Source organism: Schistocerca gregaria, chromosome 4, assembly GCF_023897955.1.
Source record: "Schistocerca gregaria isolate iqSchGreg1 chromosome 4, iqSchGreg1.2, whole genome shotgun sequence".
NCBI classification, from domain to species: Eukaryota; Metazoa; Arthropoda; class Insecta; order Orthoptera; family Acrididae; genus Schistocerca; species Schistocerca gregaria.
The window spans coordinates 499,668,576-499,692,174 of NC_064923.1; the positions used below are offsets into that span (position 1 = coordinate 499,668,576).

At 38.8% G+C, this 23,599-nt stretch overlaps 1 protein-coding gene across 1 annotated transcript in view; it reads right to left on the bottom strand.

Annotated features, from left to right (window-relative positions):
* LOC126267995 (staphylococcal nuclease domain-containing protein 1) overlaps positions 1–23,599 on the bottom strand; it is a 90,134-nt gene that overhangs the window by 2,669 nt on the left and 63,866 nt on the right. The window contains exons 12-14 of the mRNA XM_049973358.1: positions 19,559–19,863; positions 18,288–18,737; positions 3,555–3,761 (exon numbers count right to left, since the gene is read on the bottom strand). Coding sequence (XP_049829315.1) covers positions 3,555–3,761; positions 18,288–18,737; positions 19,559–19,863 — 962 coding nt within the window. The remainder of the gene's footprint in view (positions 1–3,554; positions 3,762–18,287; positions 18,738–19,558; positions 19,864–23,599) is intronic.

The following is a 23,599-nucleotide window of genomic DNA, read 5'->3' on the forward strand; positions in this document are numbered from 1 at the left end:
GACTCATCATCCTGTAACACCTTTCTCTGCTGTCAGTTGCAAACAGGACTGCTACATGCTGTAGAACAGTGCATCATATCCACAGCCACCTACTTGATGGGTACCTCATTCCTAAGCACTGTCGCAGCAAGTATAAATTCTTCCCACTCAGCTGGTAGCAGAATTCCTTCACAAGCATGCATACCAGTCATCAGCTGAATGCGTGGCTAAGCTATCAGAGCCTCATGGAGGGTGTCACCAAAAAGGCCAAGCTACTGAGCTACAAGCTGTCAGCTAGCTTTGACGATTCCAGGCTGCTAACTGGAATCATTTAAATGAGGTCACCTTATGGGTGACAATGCTAGACACTAAAGCCACACTCTGAAGATTGTGGGTTGAACTAGGAATGTTGTCACATTCCTGCCACCTGCCTTGTGTAGCTTACACTAGCCAAGCCAACTAACTCTGCAGTGCCGCAGAGCTGACGCCTAGGTTGGGTCAGCAAAGGCAACGTCGACATCAGTTGCTGTCCCAGCAGGCTTTACAGGCTGCTATGGTGATGATAATGATCGGTTTGTGGGGGTGCTCAACTGCGCAGTGCCTGTACAAATTCCCAACCTTTGCAACACCCAGTCATCTCGAGGCAGGTGCTATGAGCCAGTAGGGTCAGCATGTGTTGCTTTCATGACTGTATGAAAACAACTAATAATAAAAATGTTCTTGTTAGAAAGCACTCTTATCTCTGAGCTCGCCTCTGTATTGGAGGTCCCATCCCTCAGCTTCCCAAACACAGCTCACCTGAGGCAGATGTTCTAGTCCTTCAACACTGGTGTTAGCCAACTGTAGCAGCATGAATGAATTACGAGAGCCTCTTTTGGAATAAATAGCTAGTTATGTAGTGGACTAACAACCATATTGTACAACAATTATTTTGATCTTTTATACTTAAGCAACTAGTGAGCACTTCTAGTGATTCAGACTCAAAGCAATTTACACTGCAGTCATGAAAACTGCCACAAAGTTTCATTTAAAGTTCAACAGTAGATGTACATTTCTTCCAATCCCTTCAGTTGTGCTTCTAATTCCAGTACCACATATTAGTTTCTCCTCATTCAAATAGCATGATGAGCACTAGAAGACTTGACTGCTCAAATGAATCCATATGCGCTGTAATTAGTTTACTCTTTCATCATAGTTTCCATGGGAGTGGTGATTACAGGGCCTGAAATATATTCCAAGTTCTTCACTTGATACTAACAATAGAAATTCCTAAATGGAATAATACCCGACACTGGTTGTTGAAACTTTGTGAACACAGTTCCAGAGCTAACTGGTATACATCTTCAAACATTTCATGACACCCTTCTTCGCAAACATTCGAAATTCTGGTTAGTCCTATTTGGTATGAGGAACATACAATTGAGCAATATTTTATTATTGGATGCACAAACATTCACCTTGTGGACTGACTCCATTTTCCCAGTATTCAGACAAAGATGATGCCTGCCACCTACCTCATCCGAGACTGAACCTACATGATAATTCTATTTTATATACATGCAGACTGTTACATGTGTATGGCTTGACTGACACCAGTTGTGAATTATTGATTTTTGGCTCAGGGTGTAGTTAGTGCCGACTTATCAAAAATAATATGCTGCATTCTTCCTACCAAGCAATCAACCCAATTACAAATTTTATATCTAAAAACAAAGATGATGTGACTTACCAAACAAAAGCGCTGGCAGGTCGATAGACAAACAAACACAAACATTCTTTGTGTGTATGTTTGTGTGTCTATCGACCTGCCAGCACTTTTGTTTGGTAAGTCACATCATCTTTGTTTTTAGATATATTTTTCCCAGGTGGAATGTTTCCCTCTATTATATTCATATCAATTACAAATTTTGGTTGACATCCCCGTATGGTTTGCACTTTCATTAAGAAGTGTTGAGTGTCATGCTGAGTCAAATATTTTTCAGAACTCAAAAAACACTACATCTATCCGAATGCCTCAATTCAGGATGTCATGTGAGGAAAGTGCAACTTTGTTTAAAACTTCTGCTAGCCTTCTTGTAGACAGATAGATAGATAGATAGGACCTGTGGTTCCTTCCAACTATTGACCATAATGTTTTTTGTTTAAGGGATCCATGGTTTACAGGTGTAGCTTTACAAACTTTTACAAATTACACTACTGAGATGAGACACTATTACTGTTTCAAATTATTTCATCTGTTGTGGTAAAAAATTGAATATTCAATCCTAAATGAATATTTATCTGTGAAGATAATTGTTTCTGATCGCTTTCGCATTATATTATCAAAGCTCTAAACCGGGATCATCTCAACTGGCACAAGGAAATGCCAAAGCCATACACAACACTGTAACAGGAGGTGAAGCTTTAATATATTTGTATGAACCTGAAACTAAGCAGCAATCAACATTTTTGTGTATGCTAAGAAGGACCAAAACCAGCAAAAGTGGTTCATTTGCTTGCTTCTGTGGTTATACCAGACACATCATGACCACTGATTGCAAGGAGTGAAGAAATGTCAATACTGTATGGTATACCATTTCTTTACCGTAAGCCACGGATGAAATTAGGAAAAGCAATGGAAAACATTGCTTTTACCATATCAATGCCAGCTTTCACAGCATGTCAGCCTTTAGGCTATTAATACAGAAAATGATAATACTGCAATAAATGATTTGGGGGGGGGGGGGGGAGGGGGGGGGGGGGGAGAGAAAGAATGAAAAAGAAGGGCCAACTCACATCCAAATTCTGTATAGAATCTGATAGGGACTATCGGGCAAGGAGTTTTGCACAATTTTAGTGATTATAGCTGTTGTTCAAGACCACTGGCATAAATATTGATGTTATCTACCTTTGCTGTGGTTTGATAATTAAACTGGGGTAGTACTCCTGTATCATCATTTTTAAAGGGACATTACTAAAACTGAGTTCAGCATTTTTACTTTTACTTTGTACCTTTAATGGAGGTTGTGTGTCAGTCATGCCTTTAAAGGACACACAACTTTTGTAACACTAACAGATTTTACAACCTCTAGTAGTTTTGTGGATTACTGAGATGGTTACAGCCAATACCATTTCTATCAAATCAGTCACTAATTTAGTTTTGTTCAACTGAGCTCTCAAGTTGATGTTTACTTTAATTACTAATCATTTCTGATGTTTATGCATGTCATCACATATGCTCAATGTCTTGGATTGATGTATGGGGTCACTTAAATTTCCTTTTAAATTGGGATGGAGGGAGGGAGAAGGTGTCCTATTCTTAATGGATATCTATTTCCAACAACCTCATTCTTACAAGTGGGTTCCTCTCAGCCTAGTTCGAGTGATCTGCCCTTTATAATGTTCCCCATTTTATCCCTCCATTTCCTTGATGAGGAAGACACTACTAGTTCCAAAACAATGATAGCGTAAACACATTCCTGTGTGTATCAGCAATACTGACATTTCTTACATGCTGGACAGCAATTGTCTTTTTTCTAATAAAAACATAATACGGTTAAGAACACAAACACGGAGCATTAAGTGAGAATACTTACTAATTTTTGGAGTCTTTTTTCTCTTCTAATGTCAACCAAAAGGAGACCATCTTTAATAAGATTTTTAACGATATCTTCTTCATGGTCATTAACTTCAACTAATGTCACATGGGGCAGGTTGCCTATCCTGTATTCTATGTTAAGTAAAACAGGACGATTTTCCACATCACTGATGAAAGCTTTGACTGCTTCTTCTCTGTAGTCATTCTGCAATGAGAAAAGATTAAATAATATTTTTAAATGAAGGGATAACAGCAAGTAGGCAACTGCATGCAGGCCAGCAATGGGTTTTTGTCACTTTGTGTAATCATAAGCAATGGAAGATCAGATAATTCATGTAAGCTCTTCGCAGCAGTACATTTCTGTATGGCACCCCTCTATGAGCGGCTCATTACTGCCATAAATGAAATGCGTGAAATCTGTGGGAACTTCATGTACTCTTTTTTATTTAGATAGCAAGCGTTCCATGTAAGTCTACTGTTCCAAACGCTAACTCAAAGAATATGCCAGATTGTGTGTTACTGATAACAATGGAAACTCCCATGTCAATATTATGAAAAAGATAAGATTTCTATTCACCACACAGCGGAGTTGCCGAGTCAAAGATAGGCACAACAAAAATACTTTGTAACAAGTAAGCTTTCAGCCAAAAAGGTCTAGACGACACACATGTGTAGGCAACTCACACACATGACCACAGTCACTGCCTGCCGAGACCAGACTGTGAGCAGCAGTACGTGATGGGAGAAGCAATCCAGGTGGTGAGGGTCAGGAGGAGGCCGAGGCAGGAAGGAAAAGGATATTAGGGTAGGGATGGGGGGACAGTAAAGTGATGCTTGTAGCAGCATACTGTGTGTGTGTGTGTGTGTGTGTGTGTGTGTGTGTGTGTGTGTGTGTGTGTGTGTGTGCAGGCGTGCGTGGACACGTACGTGTCTCTCCACTCTATGGCAAGTAGTAATCTATTCTTTTCATAATGCTGTCATTATTCCATACTGGATTTTCCACTGTTTGAATTCCTCAGTGAGTAATACAATCATCACAGTCTAACAAACACAGCTTTCAGAGTGTAACTGGCTTATGTACAATACTAACAAAATTCTACTATTGTGAGCATATACAGTGTCATACGCATGTACTGCACAATTTTCATGAAGTTATATGAAAGAATTTCTAAAGGAAAAGAGCAAAATAACTAATTCACAGGAATGACCTAGACAACACTAACGCACATCTTAACACTGCTAGTTCATGTGTCTTTCAGAGAACTTGGGGGGGGGGGGGGGGGGGGGGGACACGGCAATCAGGTGTAGCAACACCTGTCGACAAGACAATGGAAAAGTAGTCACAGCTACCAAAAAATTTACCACTTAAAAATACTCTGTGTCCCAGCAGCAACATCTAGACAATAGCTAAATTTGTTATAAACTTTACACAATGTATCCACTTTTACAGAAGTTACGGTGGCTGTTATTCTGTTTTCCACTTCTTCTATGTTATGAGGTAAAGTGGAGATGAACACAGTTTAGTAACTGTCAAAGTTTTCATCACTGAAGTGATGTTTCATACTAAGTTAAGTCAGTACTATGACTGGACACTATATTCTTTTTAGTTTTTGAAATCAAATGAAAACACAAAATAATTTTCCCCCATGCACACACACACACACACACACACACACACACACACACACACACCACACACACACACACACACACACAAACCCGAAGTTCCATCAGCTAACTTAATAGAGGAAATGACTATGGGAAACAACAGAACTGAACATCTCATTTTTCCACACCTTCAGCTCCACTCCTTTTGTGGCACCAAATGCTCTTCGACTGCCCCCTCCAGTTCTCTCTCCCGTTTTTCTTTCTTTCCCCTCTACTACTATTCAATCTCCATAGCTTTTAATCTCTCACTTATCAAACAACAAATGTCTAAAACGAAATTCTACTACTGTCTCCCCATTTTGTTCTACAAGATAGTACCAAATAATCATTTCATAACAATTTGCTTTAACAGATTAAACATAAGAGAAATATCAAACAACCACCTTTACTGTGATAACAACAGTGTGACTCCATTTTCCAACCACTTCCTTCAGCTAAGGTATACATACTCCTTTCCTGTAAATTATCATTTGCTAACTTTTTATACCTCTCCATGCTCCCACAGTTATCTCTTGCATTTTTTTGTAAGTCAGTATAATTTTTTTAGTTAAATCAAATTTCTAGTTTGGAAACTGTAAGCTGATGCTGAAGTAATTCATACTTTGTGATTGAACTAGGATTTATTAAAGGTAACAGGAAAGTGATGACAACATGTCATACGATCATTCCAAAATTATAGTGGAGGAAATTGCTGAAAAGTGATTTTGGGTTAAATGCATCACCAAATCAGCAGCTATTTGTGCCAACCAATATAAAAGTAACAAGAGTGTAGGACTGTCAAACTCAAATATGTAACTATTCTTTAGATATCATCAGTTTACTTTTCCTGTGGACGTTTACTCAAAGTATCTTTCTATGGCAGTGTGACGAAATTTGGCATTAATGAGTTATGGCAGCAAATGAACAATGCGAATGTCTCTGCTAATAGCTTGAAACTGGATGCAGTGTGTCTCCTGGACTTATCACCATATTGCTTGGACTATAGATCATGCTCATCCAAGAAATGTACCCAGTGGGTGCGGCCGCAAAGCAGTGTAGTTCAGCACCCTGTACATGACCGTGTCACTAGTGTCTGCGCAGGAGCAAGATAGAGAGCTGTGGAGCGAGTGAGACTGCACAGCACTGCTCTGCGCTGGACTGCCTCGCTGTCAGATCCAACATAAACAAAACAACAGAGGAAGCGCAGCTCTGTAAAAGTGGTCGATGAGCGGTAAAACAAGCAAACCATTTCCGGTTTAATTGACAATTAGTGTTCATGTTGCAGAGTTACTACGCAAAGCTTTAGAAACCATTATCCAAAACAAGAATGGAAGGTTCTACTAGTACTGCACATGCACACTCGTCATATGTACGGTACGCATCTTCTAAAAGAAGATCAATTTCTTAAATGAACTAGTGTCAGAAATATCCGATTTTAGAAATAATTTGATGTAAGGGAATAAGAGTCTCATTGTTACTGTTAGTAGTTACAAGTAAATGCTTTTGTTGTACTTCTTTCTTGTATACCTTTTCAGAGCTTAGACATCAGATCCTTAGTTTGCTGTTTTGTACGCAATAATTTTAATTGACCGAGTTTGAAAACTTATTAAGTAAATAGGATTAAGGTTATAAGGATCTTTAATCCTTACACTCAACATTGTTAAAGAAGACAATTAACTCTTTTTCACGGAAATGATTTTGTCTAGGCTTGGCACAATATTCCGGGAGACTGATAACCTCAAAGATTTAGTCATTTTTTTTGTGAAATAGTGAACGGTTCTTAGTATTTTTGGCCACTTGCTTGTGTAATAGAGGATACTTCTCTCATGGAAAACAACTGTAAAAGTCATCCAAAGTTTTACAAATAAGAATGCAGTCCTTCAGGCAGATATCGCACTACACGTCAATCAGTTCTAGTTGAAACACTAGGTAGATGTCCTCCGCACGAAGGGAAAACGAGTGAACAAATATATCTAAGGCCGGTTGAAGCTCACTTATCTCCAAAAATCTGTTTCCAACCACTTCTTCTAATTCGCAATTGATTTGAACATAATCTGATGTATCCACACCATCTTTAATGCTGTCTAATGCAGGGAAGTGTTGACAATTCTCCTTACACAACTGTTTTTCCCCACAATTAAGTTCTTTTTTTAAATGTTTGAATCGTTGGCACTAAATCAACAACAGAGTGATTTTCGCCTTGTTCAAAGTATTTAAATGACCAGTTTGGTCACTCACAAAAGTCAAATTTGCTACCCACTTAGAATCAGGAGTAATTCTTCTGAACATCGTTCCATTTCCAAAAATGTATTGATTACATCCATCAAGCAAAAAACCTGATGAAGCATCTTCCCATCTTACTTCAGCATGGTAGGTGATGTCCGGGTATTCTGCTTTGATATCAGCCAGAAATTCTTGAAATTGGAGACGTGGGAGTCCATGTGAGCGAAGATAATTAACTGTTTGAACAACAGTGTCCATTACATTTTTTAGTTTGACAATCATTGCACAAAGTGTCACCTGGTGCAATCGACTGCGGCGAATAAGGAACAGCTGACTTCAGCTATTTTTGACGTGATGTAAATCAATAATTCAGTGTGTATCCCTCTTAGCGCAGAGGCTCTGTCCGTTGTTACACTGGTTAGACATTACCATTTTAAACCCAATGACCTGAACACGTTTTTCACAGCTAGAAAAATATCCAAACCTGTGGTTGTGTCTTTTAATGGTATAAGGTCGAGAAATTCTTCGGTGACACACAGACTGTCGTTGACAGCCCGAATGAATATGACGAGGTGAGATATGTCTGGAACGTCCATGGACTCGTCAGGAGCAATAGAAAATGAAACGGAGTTTGCCGCTATCTCCAGTAATTGCAGATCCACGTCTGAGGCGAAAGAGAAATTTTTTTCAAATTTTTCCACGGGGTCTGCTGCACAAATACAAGTCGCCAAGTCGACCAGGCAATCCTTGATGTGATTCCCTGCTTTTGCAATTCTCAGCGAGCATTTGTAACTTGAGCGTAAACTTTGCCTTCTTGTTTCCTGCTCTAACCAAGTGGAAAAAACCTTACAATTAATTTTGTATGATCCTGCTTTTAAAACACTTTTTATCATTTTAACAATTAATTGTTTCATTCATTGAAACCCAAATAAAAAAGTATCAAAAAGATTGGTTTCCGATTCGTTTTCCCCCTATTCCTCTCAAAAGTGGCCATAGACACTAGCAAGGACAGTGAAATGTGGTTGCGAAATAAATTTTTATCTGTTGGAATATTTGCATTTTAATTAATTGAAAACTTAGATCAAACTACAATATATGTTTTCCCATCCATCAAAACACAAGTACACAAAAACAAAAAATGACTCTTAATGGCACTTTACTGCCCGAGGGAGCATTTGTCATGGCTTTTCAGAAAGTACCAAAAAATAGTGCATCTGAAACTTTTGTCTGTGTGACGCAATTTAATGCAACCTAAATATAAAAATTAACCGAAAATAAATGTTCCTTGTTGCTGACAATCTGCCAGGAAGTTTCATATCAGCTAGTGCCCCAAGGGCACAGTTTGGATGAGCCTGCCCTAGATGACAGGGAAACCGTGGCCTGGTCAGATGAGTCCCGAATTCAGTTAGTAACAGCTGATTGTAGGTTTCAAGTGTGGTGCAGACCCCAAGCAGCCATGGACCAAGTTGTCAGCAAGGTACTGTGCAAGCTAGTAAAGGTTCAACAATGATGTGGGTCGTGTTTACATATGCATTGGTTCCTCTGTTCTGTTCGGCTATTTGGAGACCATTTGCAGCCATTATGGACTTCAGTTCCCAAACGAAGATGGAATTTGTGTGGATGCTAATGCACCATGTCGCCAAGACACAGTGTTAGCGATTGGTTTGCAGAACATTCTGGACAATCTGACCAAATGATTTGGCCACTCGATCACCTGACATGAAGCCCACTGAACATTTTTGGGACATAATTGAAAGGTCTGTTCGGGCACAACATTCTGCATGGGGACCACTTTTGAAATTAAGGATGGCTACTGAAACAGCATGGCTCAATATTTCTGCAAGAGGACTTCCAACAACTTTTTGAATCCATGCCACTTCGAGTTGCTGCACTACGTATGGCAAAAGAAGTTTCGACACGATATTGCAAGGTATTTCATGACTTTTGTCATCTCAGTTTGTATCCATTCACTTTGACACATGTGATTCTTTAGTATGTCGCATTTTTCTCTTAGTAAGTGCAAATCTTGGCTACCAAAATCAAATTTTCTACTGGTACAACGTTGTAGTTTTCCTTCACTTTATTTCTGCCTCTTATAGAATCTTATTATTTCTTGGCTAGAAGTCTTAGTTTGAGCAGCATCCTTTTATTCTTACATTCCTCTCATATCATTGTAGTCGTTTTTCCATTACATCCTACATTTTGAATGTATGTAGAATGTATGTTTTCAATGAGTACAACAGATTTACTTCCATATTTTCTCAGTAAGACACACTGCTTCCAAAGAAGAGTCTTCCTTTACAAGGGTGGACTGAAAGATAATGCCTCTGAGTTTTAACATAAAAACTGGTAAGGCTTTTTAAATAAAGCAAATGCTATAAACATTCTACATCTTTATTCTTCATGTCTACGTACGTGCAGCCTTCTGCTACTAGAGGGCTCCAAATTGTAGCACATAATATGGTGGTGTGTAATATAACTGTCAGTGCCTGAGAAACAGCGTGCAGTAATTGAATTTTGAGACTGAAGAGTTCGTCCACACATGGAGCACCCTCTTTTTCATAACGACAATGCTAGAACTCATATACACTGCAACAATCCAATGGCTTGTGTTCACTATCATTGATCATCCTCCATACAATCCTTTCTGACTTGCGCCGCACCCCCCCCCCCCCCCCCCCCCCCCCAATTCAATTTTCAGCTGCTTCGAAAATTTAAAGAACACCTTTGAGGACTTCACTTTAATAGTGATGAAGTGGTGCAAGCAGAAGTGAGGTTGTGGCTAAGTCAACGAAGCCCAATGTTCTACAGTAATGCTATCAACAAACTCGTCTCTTGGGGGAAAACTATGTTCATTGACAGGATGACTGTTGAGGTATAAATAGGTACATATGAAGAATAAAGGTGTGAAATGTTAAAAATGTTTGTTTTATTCACAAAGCTTTATGAGTTCACATAAAAAATTCAGAGGCATTACTGTCTAGAATGCCCTCTTTCTTACATTCCTACTACTGCTGGCCAGAGAGGCATGTCACAACACCCAAGTTTTATTAGCAGTAAGCATGCCTGGCAGTTCGAAAACCCATGTGCAATAGGGAAGACTCCTGAGGATGTTGCAGTCCAATAGATTATAGGCTGTTATCAAATACAAATTAGGTGCTACTGTTTGCAGCAAAGAATTTTCTAAAATCATGTTACAGGGCAAAACTATTGTAAATGCTCCCAGTCAGTCTCACGATATTTAATTTAATCCTATGGAATGGGATACCATAAAGTCAAAGAGGAAGTCGAATGAGAAAGACAGGTGAACAAAGTAAGTTAACTTTTTCTTACAGCAAAATTGCCTTAACTGTTAATATATTTATCCCACTGTGAGAAAAGATAGTCAAATGCCTTTATGGAAAAATATTTGACGTTGCCTGTGGAACCATGACTGTACCCAGCTGTGCATCTCAGTCCAAAGTCAACTGACAGTCAGGAATGGCTTTCCTCAGGGCTCCAGAAATATGGAAATAACACAGGACGAGGTTGGAACATTTTGGAAGGTGTATGGGCTTCCCAACCAAATTTTACAGCTTAGTCAAAACTACCTATAAACAAAATAAGACACACATTGCTGAGGTTGTTTCTACTGTGCGGAAGTTTTGCCGGGAAGTGCTTGCACATCCACCAAGCAGCCCTGATCTCTTCCCATGTGATTTCCATATTTTTGGAGCCCTGAAGAAAGACACTTGTGGCCATCTATTTGCTATGGACAAATAGCTTGGAGGGGGGGGGGGGGGGGGAGTCACTGACTGTCTTGTCACACAGTGGGAGAAATTTATTAACAGTTATGGTGATTGCTTTTGAAATAATAAACCATTTACTTTTTTTCCCCATGTGGTTCGTCTTCATTTGATTGCCCCCTTATGAAAAAGGCAATTTATAAAGAAATGAGATATTCACATTTGTACTAATAAATCAGGTCATTAAATGAGGGCACATCTAAATTTCACAAGAGAGAATGCTACTATGCAAGAAAAGCCTGAAGGACGATATGTCCAATTTCCCTTCCTTTGATAAGAAAGGTTAATAAGAAAGTTCAATATCATTTGGTCCTCAAATATACAAAACAACTATGCAAGCCATAAACGAATTAGGAGAGAACATAAGCTGCTTAAAACAAAAAAGGTTGTTATAATTTTCTGTGGACTTCCAACAGTATCTGATAGCATGAACCTGTCTTCCTGGTAAACTAGAAAGATGTGGGTTCAGGGGAAATGTTTTGCAGGGGATTGAGCTTGTTATATCTGTCAAACAAAAAATTAAGACCGGTTATAGCCTCAAATAAAAAAATAACCTGTAGTAATGGAAAACTGTTTTATAAGGTTTAATTCTAGATCCAAATCTTTTCATATTTTACATAAATTATTTACCTGTTGACATAAATTCTATTTAGTACTATTAACAGGTAATACCTTAGAGGTGACTAAAACCAATAGCTTCGAGAAAATTCCACAATTTTTCTCTATTTCAAAAATAATGCAGCTACCTGGTTTTGACTAAATAGCTTACTATCAAGGTTCTGAGTAAACCTTAATTATGTAATTTAAAATTATACAGGTACAATCAATAAGAAATTAACTCCAAGTCATTCACAAAACCCAGAAACTATAGGAAGCAGATAACAGCAAATTCTGAAGACTATATTTGAACCAAAATCTGTTCTGGTCCATAATCTATTCAGCAAACAAATTGAAGAGTTCCGTGCTTGTAATGTCTGATCTTTCAAGACAACGAACAGGAACGTCAAAAGGTTATGGACAAGTCTTTTTTGAATCAGTTATAAAATACAAAATTATTACTTTTATTAATATTTGGAAATGCAAATGTTGAGCCAAAAATATTTGTCACCAAAAAGAAAAATTAGAAATATGTAAAATACAAAAACTATAGATTCATAGTGTTATTTCGGTATCTGAAGATGCCAACTATTCTGTCTGAACCATTTTTATCTGCTTTGCTTCATGCAGCGCAAATCCTCAAATTTATTTCAGTTAATAGATTTCCAACGTAATTATTGTAATTTAACAGGACATTTGACTGAATACTTTGGTCCACTATTGATATTCATACCAGCTAAAGATGATTGTGGTAGTGGCTAGTGGTAGTGTATAAGAAAGGAGCAGGTATTGTGCATCCCAGTCTGCATTTGTAAGGTGGGTGCATGCACTCTAATAACATGAGCAGTGGAGAGCAGTCGTGAAATGCACACTGTTCATTTGCCTTACGAGGCTGTGTGTATGCTTTGGTAATCCAAGCTGGCGGTGTCATGGATGTCTTTGAGAAAGAGGGCCGCTAACAATGTAAATGGGGACCCAAAACAGATTACTTACTTTTATGTTAAAGAGAACTTTGATGAATGGCACAAGGATCAGACATAATGGGTCTGCAAATGATAGTGTTTTATATTTGGTTACAGTACTTTAATTTCTAATTATTAAGATCTGTCATTGCGAGACTAAGACTTTAAATACCTCTAAGTAGTAGTCATGATCTAGCACTGCAGTATCATCAAGCAAGGATCAAAGTCCAGAACAAAAGACAGTTTATAAACAGTGGTGGGATAGAGTAGCTGGACCACCAGAACAATTTCTAAAAGTGAGCATTCATCAGCAAGATTAATAACAGGTAACTGGCAGCACATCCGACATGGTGAAAATGTATCAAGTGCAGACAGCAGCTAAATTACACCAGTAAGAAGAAAACAACATCAATCTATCATTACATTATGAAACCAGGAATAACAGAAGTTTCATGTTTTCAAAAGATTTAAGATGTACGCTTAAGTTCTACAATAAATGTTTATGAAAATGTACAAAAACTTAAAGACTAGGAATATACAATTAATGTAAATCAGGATTTAAAACTGAACTGTAACAAATGTCTTAACAGTTCACCTGTATGTGATGAGATAATAAAATTGACCTGAGTACACCATAAACATCCATTTCTGAGCATCTAATACAGTAACAATTCAATGCACAGCTTTAACTTCCTCATATAACATCTAATTTTACTACAAATCAGAATCTCAAAGGAATAAATAAACTGCCTCAATGTATCTGCTTTAATCAACAGATCTTGAAATCTCCATGAATCTTCCAGAGTTCTCTGATTTCTTTTACAGTTCCCCAAGGTTTTTTCCACAGTAAAATCCACCTCCCTGAAAATGTCATGATTTCCTGACTAAATCACCCTGTGTCAACAGTATCCATGTTGGAACCTAAATTTAATCATCATCAGACTACAGCAACTGATGACTTGTGCCATTTTATTGGGAATCTATAATTTGCTATGCAACCTTTCTCATACTGTGCTTCATACTGGCCTGTGCCTCTACCACTGTTGCCCATAATCCCAGCTCTTAATTACTGCAGTTCCTTATATGAACTCTTAACAACCCAAAGAGGTTACTATCTCTTCCAAGAGATTTTCATTATGCTCCCACATGGTGTCTACTCAAATTTAGGGGGGGGGGGGGGGGGGGAGGGGGAGGGGGAGACCCTGAGAATTCCAGATGTGAGGAGGCAAATGGCATCAAGAAGGTCCTGATAAATTAATCGTGTGGGAGGGTGGCAGCATGCCAGAATAATGACTTTTCTTTCCTCTCAGCTGAGAGATATACCAGGCATATGCAGTGTTCAACCACAGTTTTTAAACATACATAATTTATATGGAATAACATTCATATAATTAATGCACTTTGAGATATTAAGTATTTAAACATTTGTGAGTCATAAAACTCAAAATTCAATTTCAATGATAGATTAAAAACAAAGAATTCCCCGAGATTTTATGAAATTCCTGAAATTCCCCAATTTTTTCAGGTAAAATTTAATTCCCTGAGAATTCCAGGTTTTCCAAGTGAATTGCCACCCTGTCCCAACATAACCACCACCTCTGCACAAAATTTCCTCAAACCTGTTACCTAGCTTCTGCAGCCTACTGTCTAAAAGCTGTATTTCTACATTAGTCAGGCCTGCACCAGTATTATTTCCATTCCACATACTCCTAATTATTACGATGTCACCTTAACCTATGACAATGGGTGTGGTTGGATGTTGGCAGAATATTTATACCAACCAGTACCCACATGAAAGCAATATTAAGGGTTCATTTCCTCACACCTTCATTTAATACATAAATGTCTATTTCATCTTTGGTGGGTGAAGTGAAAAATGATGAGCTCATCAAATGGATGTGGAATCAAAGTTGGCATACCTACCGTACACTTTTCATAGATTTCTTTAGTGGACTTTTTCTTAACTTTAGTGAACAAATCCAAAGAAATGGTAATATTGCACATCATGTCCATAATTAACATTTAACTGATTTTTTTCCTTAGTGATGATTAACTAAGAATCAGTCCCTATTTCAAGAACATGCAGCCCACTAAGAACAGTTTTTTGCCTTTCCATGTGAAACACACACTTGCTCATTCCCTCCACTTGCATGAATACCCTAGTCTATAAACTTTGTTATGTCACCTAGCCCAATAAGAACAAATCTGATTTGGCAATAATTTTGACACAAATTACTGTATTGGCATGGAATGCATCAATCAACTTCTCCACCCGAGTTGTTATTTCCGGAAGCCATGAAATGAAACAAGGCTCTCACTACCTATTACTTTCCTCACACCACACAGTGTACCCATTACTTTTCAACCTCTGAAATTTCCATCTCAAATTCTATACTGCTTCTCCAGCTCATTTTCTTGCCTTATGCATTGTTGGCATACCACACCACAATGTAATTCCTGCACATACTACTATTATTCCTGCAATTACATACACTAACAGTGTATGCACAACTGTTCAACTTCATATGACGACACACATTTGTCAAAAAGAAAGAATTAGTACAGTCTATTCCGTCTGCCAAAGGACAAAATAACAATTAACCCAGTAACAATGTGTGTGGATGTCACCGGTCAGTATTGTTTTACAACAGGTGCTCTGTTCTCAATACCCAACTGCGCTCAAATTAAATTAACTAACACTATAATGATCTGCTTCCTTTCTCCTCTTCTTCCTCAACATTTTTCCTATATCTCTTTCCAATTTAGTTTTCCATATTGTATCTCTTACACCTTTCTAGCTTGCTCTCTCTCAGCTGCCTCTAGTGCCATTTGCTTCCTCCCACCTCCACACCTACAGTGTTACATATTGCTGCCAATTTTTGCTGCATTTACACTTTTTATGTTCAGGCAATCCATATGTTACATCCCTCTGGTTTCTTCACAACTCTATCACTTTTCGCATTTTCTAATATCTGTGGTTAGCATGGTTTACTTAATTCATCCCTTATTAGCCTTATCCCTTTCAACCTCCTCCTCTCATTTGTCGGATGGGAAAATATATATATATATATATATATATCTCAACAATTAAAGGGAACAGCCATGGGTACCAGGATGGCCCCCTCGTATGCCAACCTATTTATGGGTCGCTTAGAGGAAGCCTTCTTGGTTACCCAAGCCTGCCAACCCAAAGTTTGGTACAGATTTATTGATGACATCTTCTTGATCTGGAATCACAGTGAAGAACAACTCCAGAATTTCCTCTCCAACTTCAACTCCTTTGGTTCCATCAGATTCACCTGGTCCTACTCCAAATCCCATGCCACTTTCCTAGACGTTGACCTCCATCTGTCCAATGGCCAGCTGCACACATCCGTCCACATCAAACCCACCAACAAGCAACAGTACCTCCATTATGACAGCTGCCACCCATTCCATATCAAACGGTCCCTTCCCTACAGCCTAGGCCTTCATGGCAAACGAATCTGCTCCAGTCCTGAATCCCTCGACCATTACACCAACAACCTGAAAACAGCTTTCGCATCCCGCAACTACCCTCCCAACCTGGTACAGAAGCAGATAACCAGAGCCACTTCCTCATCCCCTCAAACCCAGAACCTCTCACAGAAGAACCCCAAAAGTGCCCCGCTTGTGACAGAATACTTCCCAGGACTGGATCAGACCTTGAATGTGGCTCTCCAGCAGGGATACGACTTCCTAAAATCCTGCCCCGAAATGAGATCCATCCTTCATTAAATCCTCCCCACTCCACCAAGAGTGTCTTTCCGCCGTCCACCTAACCTTCGTAACCTCTTGGTTCATCCCTATGAAATCCCCAAACCACCTTCCCTACCCTCTGGCTCCTACCCTTGCAACCGCCCCCGGTGTAAAACCTGTCCTATGCACCCTCCCACCACCACCTACTCCAGTCCTGTAACCCGGAAGGTGTACACGATCAAAGGGAGAGCCACGTGTGAAAGCACCCACGTGATTTACCAACTGACCTGCCTGCACTGTGACGCTTTCTATGTGGGAATGACCAGCAACAAACTGTCCATTCGCATGAATGGACACAGGCAGACAGTGTTTGTTGGTAATGAGGATCACCCTGTGGCTAAACATGCCTTGATGCACGGCCAGCACATCTTGGCACAGTGTTACACCGTCCGAGTTATCTGGATACTTCCCACCAACACCAACCTATCCGAACTCCGGAGATGGGAACTCGCCCTTCAGTATATCCTCTCTTCTCGATATCCGCCAGGCCTCAACCTCCGCTAATATCAAGTTGCCGCCGCTCATACCTCACCTGTCTTTCAACAACTTCTTTGCCTCTGTACTTCCGCCTCGACTGACATCTCTGCCCTTACTCTTTGCCTTTAAATGTGTCTGCTTGTGTCTGTGTATGTGCGGATGGATATGTGTGTGTGTGCGCGAGTGTACACCTGTCCTTTTTTTCCCCTAAGGGAAGTCTTTCCGCTCCCGGGATTGGAATGACTCCTTACCCTCTCCCTTAAAACCCACATCCTTTCATTTTTCCCTCTCCTTCCCTCTTTCCTGACGAAGCAACTGCCAGTTGCGAAAGCTCGTAATTCTGTGTGTGTGTTTGTGTGTTTTGTTCATGTGCCTGTCTGCCGGCACTTTCCCGCTTGGTAAGTCTTGGAATCTTTGTTTTTAATATATTTTTCCCATGTGGAAGTTTCTTTCCATTATATATATATATATCACCGGTGGGTTAAAGTAATGAAGTCTCTTAGACTACGTTTGAGCAGCACTAGTGTGCATACACACTATGTGGGCATAGTGCAGAAACCTTTAAAAAAAATTGGGTTTCAGGAGTAAATACAAATAAAATATTGCATCCTAACTGCATACAAGGAATATGCTGCATTTCATTCTTACATTGTCCTGGTGCTGCATCTCAATTGGAGTGTGGATTGTGTAGGGTGGGGTGGGTGAGAGTAGAAAAAAGTTGGGAAGGGGAAGAAGGGTAAAGCGACACCAAAGATATGGAGGCAGGAATGTGCCCCTCCCAGAGGACCTATGTGTGGCACTTAAAATGGATTGGGGGGAAAGAAAAAAAAACAGAAATTACAAGGAGACTATAGAAAGAAAAGTCGGGTTGAAGTGAGTGGGATAAGAACTAGAAGAGATTGAAGCCAGAAAGATTGCATGATGTGTTGTAAGGATAGGTTTATTCTATGTAATTGGCAGAAACTGGTAATTGGGAGGGGTGGTTGGAGGTGGGGAGAGGGGGGGGTAAGGAGAGAGGCGGAGGAAGAGGAGGATCTGGATGGGATGGGTTGTGAAATGGCCAATGAAGTTAAACAGAAAACTAACAAAATGCATACATGGTAATAATTCTGTTGCATTGAAACATTGATTGGAAACCAGAAAATATCAATATATTACTGTGTAACACATGATTTAGTCAATAGTTTCTAATACAGTTAATTAACACGTTTAAAAGCCTGTATGCAACTGCTTTAGAAGAAAGACTAACAATTAACGACTTACATCATTCCTTGGTAGCTGAACACAAGCCAGTGCATATTCCTGAGCAAAATATTTCTCAGAAGAATATTCAGCTGGCAGTTTTGCACAATCTGAAACATTAATTGTTTCCCTGTTGCCATAGTCCACATAAAAAACAGACACATTGGAGCCAGAAATCTTCTCTACTTTTGCTCTGTACCACTCACGATCCAAACTAAACCTGGCAGCACAAAGTTCACCTTTCTTAGGTGTGTGAGCACCAGGTAACGGAGGATTAGTTGTGAATTCTTGTCTTATTTTTGCCATCAGCTGTTCTAAGTTTGGAACTTGATCAACCATCTGAGCATAGAAATGCAGATCAGGAGTAGCTTCAATAATGAGTACTTTCTGGTAGTCTATTTTTCTTTCCACTACTCTCTCTTCTTCAATTTTTTTCTCCTCTTCATTTTCTTCAACATAGTCCTTCCATATCTAGGTACCACAAAAATACAAAGTTAATGTAAAAAATTAATTAAAACACTTAATTAATAATACTTGACTAATTTTGTAATAAACAGGTTAAATCTCCACATTTCACACAAAGACCTACAATTTCAATGCATCTAAAAAATAACAATAAAGGAAACTAGAGGTGAAGGAACATTATGTAATAGTTTTCACGTGGAGTAACTGAATTTTTGATGTATTGCCTGTTGGCTTTCACCTTGGGAGTTTTGGCCAAGATTAAATTAATGATTCATCTGACATTTCTCCAATATGAGTGGGTGGCTCTGTCCAAGATTCACTAGCAATGAAACTTGATTCAGTCACTTGTACTCGTAAAACATGAAACAAATGTCCATCAAAGATCCCCAGATCAAAGCCAACAGGCAAAATGTCAACATGGGACCACAAAAACCTCAACAGTTTTGCTTTTTGTTTTGTCTACAGTCATCGCATTTGTTAACTATGCACAATGATTATATTGATGCAAACTGAAAAATTGTCTAAAAGCTCTTTTCAGTAATGTAGACTTTCAATAGTTAACATAGCACTGTGAAGATGACTGGCAGTGACCAGATGACTGGCAGTGACCAATAAAAAACACACACACACACACACACACACACACACACACACACACACACACACAATAGTACGATACAATCACAATGTGCTTATTATATTACAGTTTTGAAGTGTCCTACTGAACAACTAAAGCAACAGACATATGTTTCGGTACAATAATTCTATTCCCCCCCACCTATGCTAAATGCATTATTTCTTTTGAAAGCTATAATAGACATACATACTTTTAATTTCTTCGCCTTTGCTGTGTCTTCTGCTGTTTTCAAAGCACGATAATGCTCTGATCGCTCAGCTGTTGGGTGAACAGATGCCAGTCCCGTTTCCACTAGTGCAACTGATAAGTTAACACCCTCAATCCATAGCCATCCTATGAAATTTCCTGCTTTGTCCATTGATTCCACATGAATTTCTACCTCACGTTGCAAACATTTGTCTTTTGTGAAGGCCAAGGCTTCTTCACCGTAAGGTTCACCTTCCACAGTTCCAGTATTGCCTGGTCCTGGTCTTGAGCCTCTTGGGCAGTTAATACCTGTGACAAATTTTTACTATCTAAGTAACTGTATATATTGAAAAATTAAGATTTTTACCACAGAAGCTTTGATCATCATGATCAACTGCACATACAAAAATATGTAGCCACCACACAAACGTGTAGAATACATGAAAAACCTTGACAAGAAGATCGACACTGTTCCTAAATGTTGTTCTCTGTAAGCCAACTTTTATAATTTCATAAATGTAGTAATTGAACGCTTTTTGAAAATTGAGAAGGAATAAGTAGCTTTTCACACATCACAGCAATGTACCTGCCCAAAACTTATCTGTAACGGGCACTGAAAATGGTTGCTGCGACAGCTCATGTGACAGTGATTTCAGCGAAATTATTCAACCAGCCTTACAAATAAAGTTACTAGTTGTGTACGGCATGTGTAAAGTAGAGGCTTTAAAGTGCCTTTGCATAAAATTCTTGTATTCAAAACCTGCAAAGTTTGGGATGAAATATTGAACTGTTTAATTCCTGTATTTCCTACTTCAGGTTGCTGTTACCCAGCCACTCCTCCATGGAGCTCTGTTGTTGGATCAAATTTTGAATGTTGTTAGTAGACACACTTATTAGATTTTATTTCTTTGTTACTGAATACTATTGAATTACCTCTGTCAACACTATTTTAAATTACTATTCACCATATAGCGGAGATGATTGAGTCGCAGATAGGCACAACAATAAGTTTTATTTGTGACAGTCTTTTTGTTGTGCCTACCTGTGATACAGCATCTCCCTTATATGGTGACAATTTCCCTTTCATAATATTGTTACTTTCCATCCTGGATTTTCCACTGTTTGATTTGTTTTAAATTATTGATTTTTATTTTTCTATTACTTTTTCCTCATTACTGAAACTTCTTTTTAATGTATTTTTTTTTAAATTTCGAGTTTGCACCTTTTACTTTTTCTTTACTATCATCCTTGTCAAACTGACATTCACTGTACCGTTCTTATATTGTTCCTCTGTGTTACGGTATTTTCAGTTTTTCTAATGAGATTCTTTATGTACTGAAACCTTTGCTCATGAAATATTTCCTTCCTGATCCTGTTCTGAGTGAGACAGATTAAACAGGGATGAAATGAATAATAGAACACTATTAGTTCCCAGCAATATGTCTCAATTTACATAAGTATTGTCTTAAGACTTGTGTCAACTTGTGTTTGATTCACCCTCCATGAATTTTCAGTGGTCAGTTGTGGGCTTTTGTGCATGTGAAGAAAGAAGAATATCTGTAAAGTGCCCAGGGTGTATAATCTCAAACATCTGTATGACAGCTATTAATACGAATACCAAAGTACTTATGTATGGATACCAATTATAAGTAATATTTTCAACGTAATCACAGTGGTCATTACAACTTTTATTGTAATGGCACACCAGCCTTGCTAAAATGTGTGGCAAGAAGGTAACTCTTGTGACTTGCTGCTTGGAGTACGGCATTCTAGTTGAAACCAATTAAGACCCTTGTGTGAGAGATGGCTTTACTTTGACACAAAGAGATTCATTCTTAACAATTTATTTTACTTTTAAACATAAAGCATGCAGCTTTACTGTATGGTTAAATGATGATGGTGTCCTCTTGGGTAAAATATTCCGGAGGTAAAATTGTCCCCCATTCGGATCTCTGGGCGGGGACTACTCAGTAAGAAATCGTTATCAGGAGAAAGAAAACTGGCGTTGTTCTGATCGGAGAGTGGAATGTCAGATCCCTTAATTGGGCAGGTAGGTTAGAAAATTTAAAATGGGAAATGAATGGGTTAAAGTTAGATATGGTGGGAATTAGTGAAGTTCGGTGGCAGGAGGAACCAGACTTCTGGTCAGGTGAATACAGGGTTATGAATACAAAATCAAATAGGTGTAATGCAGGAGTAGGTTCAATAATGAATAAAAAATAGGAATCACAGCACAGTGAACGCATTATTGTGGCCAAGATAGACACGAAGCCCATGCCTACCACAGTAGTATCAGTTTATATGCCAACTAGCTCTGCAGATGACGATGAGATGTATGATGAGATAAAAGAAATTATTCAGATAGTGAAGGGAGATGAAAATTTAAGTCATGGGTGACGAATTCTACAGTAGGAAAAAGAAGACAAGGAAACATAGTAGGTGAATATGGATTTGGGCTAAGAAATGAAAGGAAGCCACCTGGTAGAATTTTGCACAGAGCATAAATTAATCATAGCTAATACTTGATTCAAGAATCATAAAAGAAGGTAGTATACATGAAAGAGGCCTAGACATACTCTAAGGTTTCAGACAGATTATATAATGGTAAGACAGAGATTTAGGAACCAGATTTTAAAATGTAAGACATTTCCAGGGGCAGATGTGGACTCTGACCACAATTTATTGGTTCTGAACTGTAGATTAAAACAGAAGAAATTGCAAAAAGGTGGGAATTTAAGGAGATGGGACCTGGATAAACTGAAAGAACCAGAGGTTGTAGAGAGTCTCCGGGAGAGCATTAAGGAGCGATTGAAAGGAATGGGGGAAAGAAATACAGTAGAAGAAGAATGTGTAGCTTTGAGGGATGGTATAGTGAAGGCAGCACAGGATGAAGTAGGTAAAAAGACAAGGGCTGGTAGAAATCCGTGGGTAACAGAAGATATATTGAATTTAATTGATGAACGTGGAAAATATAAAAATGCAGTAAATGAAGCAGGCAAAAAGGAATACAAATGTCTCAAAAATGAGGTCAACAGAAAGTGGAAAATGGCTAAGCAGGGATGGCTGGAGGACAAATGTATGGATGTAGAGGCATATCTCACCAGGGGCAAGGTATATACTGTCTACAGGATAATTGAAGAGACTTTTGAAGAAGAGAGAACCACTTGTATGAATATCAAGAGCACAGATGGAAACCCAGTTCTAAGCAAAGAAGAAAAAGCAGAAAGGTGGAAGGAGTATATAGAGGGTCTGGCAAGGGTGATGTACTTGAGGACAATACTATGGAAATGTAAGAGGATGTAGATGAAGATGAAATGGGAGATAAGATACTGCGTGAAGAATTTGTCAGAACAATGAAAGACCTAAGTCGAAAAAGGGCCCTGGGAGTAGACAACATTCCATTAGAACTACTGATAGCCTCGGGAGAGCCGGCCCTGACAAAAGTCTACATCTGGTGAGCAAGATGTATGAGACAGGTGAAATACCCTCAGACTTCAAGAAGAATATAATAATTCCAAACCCAAAAAAAAGTAGGTGATGACAGATGTGACAATTACCGAACTAATAAGCCAAGGCTTCAAAATACTAACATGAATTCTTTACAGACAAATGGCAAAACTGGATAGAAGCTGACCTCAGCAAAGACAACTTTTCTCGGTTAAAATTACACTTTCTCCCAGGTGAAGATACACTTTTTCCGTGTTAAGTGACAGTATAGTTTTCCTCGGAACTGTAAAACTTATCAGTCCTTTGAATGGTTATGTATGGTTTTATACTCTCGGCTCTTTAGAAGAAAATTAAAAAACCATGCGTTTTGGAAAGATCTTTGATGTGCACCAGCATGTACGCTACATATTTTTGTATCACAAAAGTCTAAATTTAAATTCCACCAAATGCCGCATGGTACTTTCCGAAGCATTGACATCAAGACTGCAGTGCGATTTATAGCCAGTCATAGCTCATGTCACATGATCTTGCCAGCCGATGACAGAGGATATTCGAGCATAGGACATGTGATGCAGTCAGCCAATAGCGTTATCACTGT